The sequence below is a fragment of the Leucoraja erinacea genome, chromosome 17 (genome assembly GCF_028641065.1).
Source record: "Leucoraja erinacea ecotype New England chromosome 17, Leri_hhj_1, whole genome shotgun sequence".
Taxonomy (NCBI): domain Eukaryota; kingdom Metazoa; phylum Chordata; class Chondrichthyes; order Rajiformes; family Rajidae; genus Leucoraja; species Leucoraja erinaceus.
Window position 1 is genome coordinate 14,191,255 of NC_073393.1, and position 12,238 is coordinate 14,203,492.

The window sequence follows — 12,238 nt, forward strand, 5'->3', positions numbered from 1 at the left end:
GGGAGGAGGTTTTGCAGATCTGAGGTCTTGCCATATTTTGCATAGCGTTTGAGGAAGCTTTAGCTTTGTGTAAGTATATAAGATGGATGACAACCAATGAGCATCACATTTTTTTCACTAACCTCAAGAGAAATGGAAAGCCAGAAGATGTGTAACACGGGCTGCCAATGGGAGAATATTGATACTGTACATTAATGAAGCTTCAGTTCTTACCCCCATGATGGTCACAGATGGAAATACTTAAGAGATTCCAATGAAGTAAAAACTGTGAAGGATTCATGAATCTTCAGATATTCTTCATGTGTATGCAAGAAAATAAAATATGAAAATAGAAAGGGGTTGAAATGCTTGCCAGGTCTGGCCATATCTGGAGAGAAGAGTTCACTTTTCATCAAAGCTGGATGGCAATTGAATACAGTCTAGTCTCTTGACATTGGTGTACATTTCTGTATATTTGGTCATGTTTCTGTATCTTTGTAGTATGTTCGTGCTTGTTTTGGTACATGTGGATCTGGGTGTCCATGCATTTATCTGCTTATTTCAAACTGCAAATTATCTGTCCATTTATGTAAAGATCTGGATGCGTGTGTGCATCTGCATATCTGTGACTGTGCTCATATAGGTGCCCACAGTAAACCATTACATATTTGAGCCATTACATCTGTCCATTTGTACATGTGTGTGGATTAGGCAGTGGTCAGTGGTACCTGTCATGGCATGGGCAATGTGACTATCCCTGCAGTGTCTCACTCACTCAGGTGATAATGTCATCTTACAGTTCCCTGTGGATTGATCTGCAATGTTGTCAAGAGGTCTTGTGTTTGTCACTCAGGTGAAACCCGGTGTTGGTAATGACAGCAATTTTGTCCGAAGCCGAACTTAAGACATAGGAGGTCACCACCCTGTGGCATGGGATTAAAACATACAGAGACCGTTCTACTGCATGGGCATTAGCACATACATAGGTGGCCTACCGTGTAGGGGCTGAAAGCACACACACACTAAACACCTACTCCTTTGACCTCCCCTGATATCCTCCATCTTCAAAACTCTTCTCCTCAGTGACCCTCATTTCTTAAACTCCTCTGCCCTTTCAGTGCCCTCCCTCCAATCGCATGTCCCTCTCATTCTAATTTCTCTGATCCAAAGGAAAGGTTGTGCAGTTGACATTGGGTTTATGCTACAGTAGAGCAAAGTTGTGACTGTTTCAGGTTCACCAAACAGCAATCCACCCTGACCTTCCCCCTGGGAGTTTAGCTGGCTCAGGAAATATGTGTCCAGAGTGTTATTCATGACAGTAACATTAACAATGCTGCAATGCCCTATGTTAACTTTCCAGCTTGGCTTTCAAACTCATCGGTCTGAAAAATTACTTGTATATTACTCACAGAACAACCAGTTACTAATACCATTTTGCCTGAAGGCCAAGCATAAGTACTTTGCAAAATTGAGACACATCAGTTTCTTATAACATGCTTGAGCTCAAATAATGCATCATTACACCACGGAACACAACAACACTATTTAATAGCATATCACATATGAAAATTGTGATCTTATGAGCACTTTTAAAAACAGCGATAACATGCCCCACAAAAACTGAGTAAACACAGATAAAATATAGAAAAGGAGTTTCAAGACCACAAAGTGAAGCACAAAGTAAAATGACAAACAATACAAATTTATGGTGACGATATGAAGTGTAGACAGATCATGAAAAGGGACAAGGAGTAATTGAAATTAAAAACAAGTAATGAAGGAATGGCTGATGGATAAAGGGAATATGCTTCAATGAAGTGTCCAGGAGGCGACAACTAAAGTTGTCTCGAGGTGCATGATGAATGAGGAAACGTGAACAGAAAATTGGTTGACAGAAAGGATGCAAGTAAATGAGTGTGATTCTGATAGAAAGGTGGATGGGGAGTAACCTATGGACAGCTACTGAGTTCTTATTAAAACATAGATGAAGAGTGTGGATAAGGAGAGTAAAATCTCAATGTTCACTGATTAAGTGATAAGCGTTTGCCAAGGAAAATGTGCTAGAGTGCGTTGAAAAATTATCAATGTTTTAACAGAAAGGATTGAGGATTCCTCCTCATTTAGGAGTGACTGATGAGAGGTCATCAATTTATAATGTGAACAGAGACCTTTGATCTGTCAGGTAATTGAGAGTTATGGCAACAGGCAGGAAAGTGCAGCATAGGCTAAGTTCAGATAAGCCATGACCAGCAAAACCGGCTCGAGGCCCAGAAGCCTGTTACTGTGCATAGTTCTTCTGTTGGTATATTGAGAGATATTTCTTTGCATGAGATGTTGCTGGAATTCTTTATCACAGGGAGTTGTAAAAGTAATAATAGACAATGGGTGTAGGAGTAGGCCATGATTCAATGTGATCATGGCTGATCATCCCCAATCAGTACCCCGTTCCTGCCTTCTCCCCATGTACCCTGACTCCGCTATTTTTAAGAACCCTTTCTAGCTCTCTCTTGAAAGCATCCAGATAACCTGCCTCCATCGCCCTCTGAGGCAGAGAATTCCACAGACTCACCACTCTCTGTGAGAAAAAGTGTTTCCTCGTCTCCTTTCTAAATGGCTTACTCCTTATTCTTAAACTGTGGCCCCTGGTTCTGGACTCCCCCAACATCGGCACATGTTTCCTGCCTCTAGCGTGTCCAAACCCTTAACAATCTTATATGTTTCAATGAGATTCCCTCTCATCCTTCTAAACTCCCGAGTGTACAAGCCCAGCTGCTCCATTCTCTCAGCATATGACAGTCCCGCCATCCCGGGAATTAACCTTGTAAACCTACGCTGCACTCCCTCAATAGCAAGAATGTCCTTCCTCAAATTAGGGGACTAAAACTACACACATCATAAGCATTACATCTTTTAAGGGAAACTTGGTTAAATATTGGAGGTACAAAGGGACATAGGAGCATAGAGGAGAATAGGGCAGTCATATATTTGGATTGCTCTTAGCTTTGACTCAGTGGGTTCAATTGAAACCTTGTGCTCTGTAAGCGTTTGCATATGTAATGTAGGAAGATTATGTGAGTAATCTTATATAAGTAAGAGTAAGATTATATAAAACAGGTGATGGCAAGATGGTGGTCTGCTTTGCATCTGTCCTTCCTTTTGTTTCTATTGAAAACAATGTAACTTGAGCTGCTAATTTGCATTAGCCAATATTTCATAGCCACACAAGATAAAAGATTTATCTTTTTGTGCACTTGTGAGCTGGAAGGAAAGAAATGCCACAAGTGCATTGAGACTAAGCTTAAAATACTCCTGCAACAGGTATTCTGAGGTCAGGTAGAAAGGATTAATGCCAATTGATGGGATTAATGCAAAGCTATGTGTTTACCACTCTGGTTATGTCTCAGAACGAGCCTCAGATCACTTCTTACATTGCCCACATAATGCTTTAAAACACCGATCCTTTATAATCTTTATAAGAATTAATGTTTGGGAATAAACTACAGTTTAAATCCCACTGTGTTTAGTGTTTTTTAGAAATGGTTCTGAGGTTTAAAATCATATTTCCAACATTATTGATCAGCAAAATTCAGTAGGTTTGAATGTAAATTGTTAATTCATCTTCATATAAGTAAGTGCAGAGGGGTGAGACCACAGGGGAATGAGCTACACTGACTGTTAAATTGGAGATTTGATTCAACCGACAAGTCAGAATATTGCCTGAAATAACCTCCTCTCTTTTTATTTGAAGGAGCATCAATGACTTCATGCAGCAAAGTATTCTCAGGAACTAAAATTATCTCTGACTATTCTGCTAATATACAGTATGTGCCAAGGTTCACAACTTAGATTTTTCTCAGTTAGACATTCTACAATTTCCATAAGGCATCCTGAAGTTTGGCATTCAAAAACTCCCTGTACTTAGAAGGATTATTTCCAATAACCTCTGCATTGGCTAATGCTCTCTCTCGTTAAAATCTTTACAGTCTAGCATAATCACATGTCATCAAATTATAGAGTTTTACATCGTAGAAGCAAGTCTTTTGGCCCAACTTGCCCACACCGGCCAACATGTACCATCTACGCTAGTCTGCATTTGGCACATATCCCTTTAAACCTGTCCTATCCATTTACCTGTCTAAATGTTTCTTAAACGTTGCGTTAATACCTGCCTCAATTACCTTCTCCGGCCATATACCTGCCACCCTTTGCATGAAAACATTTCCCCTCAGGTTCTTATTAGATCTTTCCCCCCTCACCTTAAACCTATGTCCTCTGGTTCTCGATTCCCCTACATTGGGGAAAAAACTTTGTGCGTCTACCCGATCTATTCCTCTCATGCATTTGTACACCTCTATAAGATCACCCCTCATCCTCCTGCACTCCAAGGAATAGAGTCCTAGCCTGTGTTTACTGTTTGATTACTCTTTTTTCCTAATTACTATTCATTTAGGGGATGTGAGTATTGCTGATAACTCAGTGTTTATTCCCCATCCCTGAAAGCTTGGGAAAATTATGATGAGCTAGCTCTTGGTGCCACTAAAAAAGGATGGGTATTCCCCACAGTACTAGTAGGTGGTGAATGGCAGAATGCTGACTTGCCAGCCATAAAAAAAAAACCCAGCAATATTCTCTGTGTCAGGGTTTTGTGTGTGGAGATCCTAAAGTCCCAATATGCTTGGCTGCCAGAATATTGGCCAGAACACCTGGGAGAGCCTCTGTGCCCTTCTTCATGATCATGCATTGGGATATTTCACATCCTCCTGAAAGGGCAGAGGAAATTCTCTTTAACGACTGATCTAAAAGACAGCATTTCTACAATGCACTGCAAATGTCCTTAGTCCTGCACTGCTGAGTGTCAACCTTGTACCAGGAGTAAGTTTCAAATCTACAACCTCCTGCTTTTAACGCAAGCATGCTGTTCACTGCCACAGTGAAGAGTCGTCTGTGCTGGCAACATATCGAGTGCCTAAGTCTTTTCGGTATCAGATTGCCTGTGCAGTTGTGTTTTCTATGTGTGTGTGTGTGTGTGTGTGTGTGTGTGTGTGTGTGTATATATGTGTTAGTATATGTGCATGTTTGTGTGCCCTCCCTTTGTATGGTGTCTGAGTATTTAGTACCTGCACATCAGGACTGATGGCTGTCATCATGACTGACATCACGTAAAAACTCTGCATCTTGGCCTTGGTGCAGGGTGTTTCAAAGCATGTCCATTGTGAAAGGGTATGTTTAAGATGATGGAGATTCAGGATATATCTTTGGAATTAATAACTTATCAGGAGAAAGCTTCCAATGCTCTGGGCATCTCTACAGAGCAAAACAGTTATGATTAGAAGTTTGGTTGTTCAGATTATTTTGGTCAAGAACAAAACATCTTAACTGTGGTGTCACACGCAGGTTCCACTGCACTAAACCCCTGTCATGAGAGGTCCATTACAAGGAAAGTAGTTATCTGATAGAAATATATAGTAATAAGGCTTGACTGTATTTATCACTGGTTTCAGCAGAAAACTGATACGAGGGATCAATTCTGCAGCATATTCACCCTATGCCACTCAATTATGCTGCAGCACATTATAGCCACTGTAGCCAACCTCAGATGCCTTATTGGAATATGCCAAGAAAAATATTTCTGATGTTGATGCCGAACAAGCCAATTATCCAGAAGAAAAAATGGGGCAGCTTGTGTATAGCCGGTTAGAGGAGACATTACTGCTTGTTAATTAAACTACTTTGAACAGCTGGGCTCAGTCATGCTACGAAATATAATTTGTGTCAGAAATCACAAAATATACCTTCTGGAACATATTGTCGTAGTCAGTCACTTTATTATTACAGAAAATATTGGGGATACTCAGGAGCTCAGGCAGCATCTGTGAAAAATACGTTTTTCTCATTTTTCCAGTTCTGATTAAGGAACATCATCCTGAAAAATTAATCCTGTTTCTCTCTCCATAAATGTTTCTTGACTGTTTCAGCATTTGTGGCTTCATTTCTGCTTTTCAGCACCAGTAGTTTTTTTTCAGTTTCAATTCTGTGTTATTATGATCGCATCCAGTTACAGCTTCACTCCAGTTTACGAATCCCCAACTTATGTGCACTCTGAATATGAACGAGCGTTTGGCAGACTGGCAGTGTAGATTTACCAGCTGCTATGGAGTTATAAGCTTTTACGGGTGCAGTATCAACTTATAAACTGTTTGGATTAAGAACGGTACAGTTCTCAGGAATGGAACTCTGTCATAACCTGGGAAGGTTCGGTACACACTCACATTCCCACCTCACCTAACCATAGAGAGAAATGTTTCACTTTTCCTATTTCTCTTTTTAGAGTGTGGCTGTTCAGCAGTGAACCCAACCAACTACCAGAGTGCTTAGTCCCATTGTAGAAACAAGAAACTGCAGATGTCGGTTTACAAATAAAAGACACAAAGTGGTGGAGTAACTCAGTGGGTTAGGCAGCAAACCTGGAGAACATAGATATGTGATCTTTGGGCCGGAGCCCCTCTTCAGACTGAAGTCGCGATCCTTCTTCAGTCACATTACCTGTGTTTTGTTCTATTGATAAATATGATGTAAAATACTTTGAAATCATGAATGAGCTCTGCAGGCTATTGTTCCAGGACAGCTCATTCAGGATTTCAATGTATTTGTGCAGCTCCCTTAATATCTATTAAATAGATTGCCATCCATTTTCCAAGTTCATTTACATCACTGGTCCAGTATCAACAATTACTGCACTCACAACCCATGAGGTTGATCCCTCCTTCAGCCAACTAGTGAGTGGCAGAGCTCTAATTGGGGTGCTTCATTGAAGACCCACAGAATGGTTTGTCATACATTGGGCCAATGTATGCAGGTAAGAACACCAAATTTCCGTCCCAAGAGGACATCAGTGAACTGTGTGGGGAGGAGTTTAACATAACAATGCTTTCAAGGTCACTTTGCTGCAGTTTTAGTTAATCAATTGTGAGATTATACTCACAATCTTTGAATTTGTGTCTGTTGACCATTAGTCCAATAACCACCCTGTCCCACTTAGGAAACCTGAACGGAAACCTCTGGAGACTTTGCGCCCCACCCAAGGTTTCCGTGCGGTTCCCAGAGGTTTTTGTCAGTCTACCTGCTTCCACTACCTGCAACCTCTGGGAACCACACGGAAACCTTGGGTGGGGCGCAAAGTCTCCAGAGGTTTCCGTTCAGGTTTCCTAAGTGGGACAGGGGCATAACTGAACACACGAACCAGCTGTTAGTCAATAATTTTCCAGATCAATAACATTGAGGAGTTGTAAGTGAAATCAATAGATTTATTTTCACAGCTACACCACTTTTCAAATTGCTCTGTGCCATCAGGTATCACTGAGTGGGAGACAGGACAGTATGAAAATGCCAGTCTAAGTACACAAAATAGCTAACATTTGACATAGAGTATTAAGTGTTTTGGTTATTATGTTATCAAACTAATGGTCAGAAAACATCAAGTCAGATCCCATCGCAGCAGCTGGAGAGGTTCAATGTGTCCATGCACTACAGACCAGCCATTACCAAAACAGACAGGATGCCATAGCACCAGAGTACAAGTTGGAGGAAAACCTACTGATGTTAGTTGGTGCTCTGACCTCACCGTTGATATTGTGATTCCGTGACTGTGCTATAAAGGAATGACAGGGAAGGAAGCTGGATTTTATCTGAGCATGGACTGTCAGCAGTTTTGTATGGAAAGTCTGTTATGTGCCATTCCTTATGCTGAAGCCTACTTTTTCTTCCCATTACACCTTTGCCTTTAGGCTCCAACACTTATGAGGATGGTGCAGCCTACATTCAAGCACAATTTGAGAGCAAGAACCGCTCTCCCAATAAGGAGATCTACTGCCACTTGACCTGCGCTACAGACACAGGCAACATCCAGGTGGTCTTCGATGCCGTCACTGACATCATCATTGCCAATAATCTCCGAGGCTGCGGCTTATACTGACTTTACTGTCTAGAGGCAAATTTGGTGATGATTATTGAATGCAAGTTGGTAAATAAAGGCATAACGTATATAATTCTTTTTAGTTGTTATCATAAGCTGCCAACAGAACTAGACTCCTGAAACCCGCAGCCTTATCACAAACTTGTATACGATTAACACCTTACTTCACTTTAAGAGAAATTTTACAAGAATCTTTGAAAAAAATCCCCAAATCCCCGCCACCACCTTCCACCAACACTGGAAGGTGAGCCCTTTTATTGCTATTGTGTCTGCCTGTTTTTAACACTTGACTGTGCTCTGGAACCCGTCTGCCACTTCACCTTCCAAGCACAAGGCCGAGTTTCCAGTGTTTAGTTCCGTGGCAGCTCTTTGACTAATATGTTAGGAAACCTGAGGACGCACAGGACAGCACCATATCAGCTGCATTGAGCCTCCCTCTTCACATGGTGGAATGGAACGGCCCTGAGTTAAGCACAGCAACAGCCTTGGATCTTTCCACTCCGACCGAGGGAGGAGAGGGGCTTCCGTTTACTAAAAAAGCTTGAAGGTCTACTCTTGCCAGAGAAGTTTTATTTTGTTTTCTTTCTTTGACTATCCTTACCAGTGCCAACTTGCCCCTCCAGCCCTTTCCTTACCCTTCCCTGTGGTGAGCTTGTGAAAATGGCTTAGCCAAGTTGGTGACCTGATAAATGTTTCTCCTGCTCCCTCCCCTCAAGAGTGTGCATGAAGAATCTATTGCGTGTTTTGTGTGACGGGAAGGTTCCCCCCAGATTCCCTTTCTGCAGACTGTATAATGGACTATCCTGGTGCCCTTATGTACAGATAGCATGATCTTTGGCCTTTGTGAGACACAGCCTTCCTACACGGTCAATTCAACCTTCTGGAAACTGAATGGTGGTTGTGTGTTTCAGTAGAATGCTGTATATCTGGTTTTAGCCCAGTCTTTAAAAGTAGAAGCTAAAATAATAAATTATTAAAAAAATCAATTTCCTGTGCTTTGTAGCTTCAAAAGGTAATTTTCCCCCAATTGTTTTTTAAATTCAAGACATTTTGCTGAGAGGTTGTGTACAACACTTTGATTAGTTGACCCAAATTAATGTTTTGGATTATACTGTTTCAGCACTGCTTTGATTACTCTTTAGCCACATTCTGCATTTGCAACATCTTTACTAGGCCCGGAGTCCTTCAGCACGCACTATGGACCCTGACTGTCTCTCAAGACAGCGCAACTGTACAGTAACAAGGAAACTCTGCTTAGATTTCTTAGTTCTAATTGTATTGGGATTAAAAATATAATTAAATTTGTTCACCCTCCAGGTTTGTATAGAAAAGCACAGCTCTCACTGGCCAAGTAGGTGCAGTAAAGATGTCCCCTTTTACAATATTTGCTATGATAATGTGTAATATATAAGTTAGGCTTTATTTCTTTCTCAGTGAACTTCTGTGCTGCTAATTCTTCTTTTTAGTGAATGGTGTTTTCTCCTGTGGGATGTTAGTGACGCAAACACCTCGAATGTAGTGTTTACATTAAAGCCACAGTTTTCATGACCAATATTGTTTGTCATTTCCTAGTTTGATTGAAACAAGGTTGCACCCCACCGTCTCACTCTGAATAACTCGTGACCCTTAAACGCTGACAGTGAACCAGCTTGTAGGAAAATGGTGGCTGTCCGTGGTGGAGGCGTTTCTACTTTATTTATTGATTTGTTTCTTCGATCTGGTGTCTGTTCAACGTGGCCAGTCTCTTTTACAGATGATGGAATATTCGTGTGTAGCTCTTAAATAAAGAGGAAATTTGTCAGTAACACCAAGTCTCCTAACCTCTGGTTTTCAGAATTACAATGTTCCTTCTGTTTATGTTTTTCTTTATGTGCTTGGTACATTTGTGGAGTCTTTGTTTTTTTTTATTCTCTGTTGAAATGTGTGGGAGCTGCCTGTTATGCAGCATTACCTTGCCCATTGAGTGGTGCTGCTCATATTTCAGTCCTCACGTGGGATGTTTGGTTGTGATCAGTGACAATAAGCAGTGCAGAGGAACCACAGTCGGTTTCATTTGAACTTAAAGCACACCAAAAAGTCTTGCGTGATGCCTCATCTACTAAATTCTTTAAAAAATATGTAGCAAGCTTCTTTCTGTGCCTGACAGATTAAAAGAGTGACAGAAACAGTCTGTTATCTTTGAATTTCTGTCAGACTCTTGGTGAACAATTAGGTTTTAATTCTCTCTGGTTTTATCCAATTTAACATTTAGCCTCATTCCTATGTTAAAACACATCCTAATTTAAGCACTTGGTGAGCAGACCATTTATAATAAGGGCCACTTTGGAATCCAGCAATTCTTGCATGTAGATGCCAGTTTTCTGGGTTCAAAGTCAATGTAGCAATGAGACCTTTGCTAATTTTAAGGATGAGTTTCACTGATATTGGGAGCATCTTTAATTTGGTGAAATGTTTTAAGCATCACATACATGTCATGTTTGTTCATTTGTAGCCGAAAGAATTATTAAACTCAAATGAAATTAATTGTCCCTGTTATTACCTCAATGAATCAGATGCATAGTAACATTAGATAGCGGGAGTGCAGGGGATGGGTTGGCATGGGTTGATGTTGGGGTAAATCAACAATGAGATTAAATGTGTTTACGCACAGATTTTATGACATTACAAAGTGATTTCTGGTTTTAAATGAACCTCAATTGGTAGTTTAATTCCAGAGTTAAGTTTCAGCAGACTCCATAAATTCTGCAATGGGAATACGCCATCCGACATTTCCAGTGCTTTACGGATAATGTAAGACTGTCAATTAAAGCCAATTGATCTCAAATGTTTCCCAAAAAAACATTGATTCACCCACCTGATCTCCAAAACAGTGATGGTTAATGTGAGCCAGAACTGTCCCTGGCAATGAGAATTAATGGATGTAAACTATGTAAGAAAAAGGCGGCATTGTGACACAGCTGGTAAAGCTGCTGCCTCACATTGCCTGAGACTCAAGTTCATTCTGATCTCGGGTGCTGTTTGGGTGGAGTTTGCATGTTTTCCCTGGGACCACATGTGTTTTCTCTGAGTGCCTCAGTTTCCTCCCACATCCCAAAGACGTGCAGATTGGTTGGTTAATTGGCCACTATGAATTGTCCCTAGTGTAGGTAAGTGGTAAAATATGAAAGGAGATGATAAAAATCTGGAGAAAATAAAAAATTGAATTAATATAGGATTAATTTAAATGGGTGGTTGATGGTTGCCATGGACGGTGGACTAAAGGATCTGTTTCCATGCTATATCTCTGTGTAGCTCTATGGACATAGCAATTGATTAGGGACAAGGGAATTAATACTATTAAAGGGACAGTCCTGGAAAGGTAATCAGTATTGTCACGGTGGACTTTTGGAAGGATACAAAGAGTCCTGAATTGGTCTTGGAAGTAATATATTTCTTTAAAAATTTAAACCATCCTGCAAAAACTTGCAATGGTTTCCCTGTAAAGATATTACAGTACGTGCAATGCCTTTTATGTCAAAATCTGACCAGGTCCAGGAATGAAGAATTATTATATTATTTAAAATTATGAAAATTATGTTTCAGTAGAATACTAGCTGTTACCCACACAATCCCAGGAAATGATATTAGACTACATTTTTTTAAAAAGGGGTGGGATGCTTTGTATCACATTAAATGCAAAACTAAACATGCCCACTTTAACAGATTCAGATATCGGGCAAGATGGGCAGATTATGGGAATTTAGTTGCCTATTTAACTTGAATAATGAGATTTATTGGGTTTTATTAATAATAAATAGGGCTACAAAAATAGGACAGTCTTGGTGTTCTATAAAATCGCACGTGGAGTAGCGTGAATGGTTTCTAATCTCCTTATCTAAGAAAACATAAATCTGTCTTGGTGTATGTAGATTCACTATATATATTCCTGGGAAGTGTGAGAGTGAGTAATTTTAGCCAACACTATGTGAACTCAGAAGAATCTGTGAAGATGTTATTCAAACAAGTAAGGCACTGGGAGGGATTGATAAGGAAGAAGTTTGTCCAACTTCTACTTTATACCTAATACCCTGCAATCCAGGCAGCATTCTGGTAAACATCCTGTAATACAGTGCCAGAACTCCACAGTACAGGTGCACAACCTTTTATCCGACGATCCAAATAACGAAAACCTCCGAATAGCGGCCATTTTTTCGGTCCTTGTAATACAGTGCCAGAACTCCACAGTACTACAAAGGAATATTATACTCGATACAATACTTTAACTATTAATTTCTAAATTCTGGAGAG

At 40.4% G+C, this 12,238-nt stretch overlaps 1 protein-coding gene across 2 annotated transcripts in view; it reads left to right on the forward strand.

Moving 5' to 3' along the window:
• The window catches only part of LOC129705161 (guanine nucleotide-binding protein G(o) subunit alpha), a 199,299-nt gene extending 188,825 nt beyond the window's left edge, over positions 1-10,474 (forward strand). For both annotated transcript variants that reach the window (XM_055648602.1, XM_055648603.1), the window contains one exon: positions 7,764-10,474. In XM_055648602.1, the coding sequence (XP_055504577.1) occupies positions 7,764-7,951 (188 nt within the window). In that variant the 3' untranslated portion in view covers positions 7,952-10,474. The remainder of the gene's footprint in view (positions 1-7,763) is intronic.
• The last annotated feature ends 1,764 nt before the right edge of the window (positions 10,475-12,238 follow it).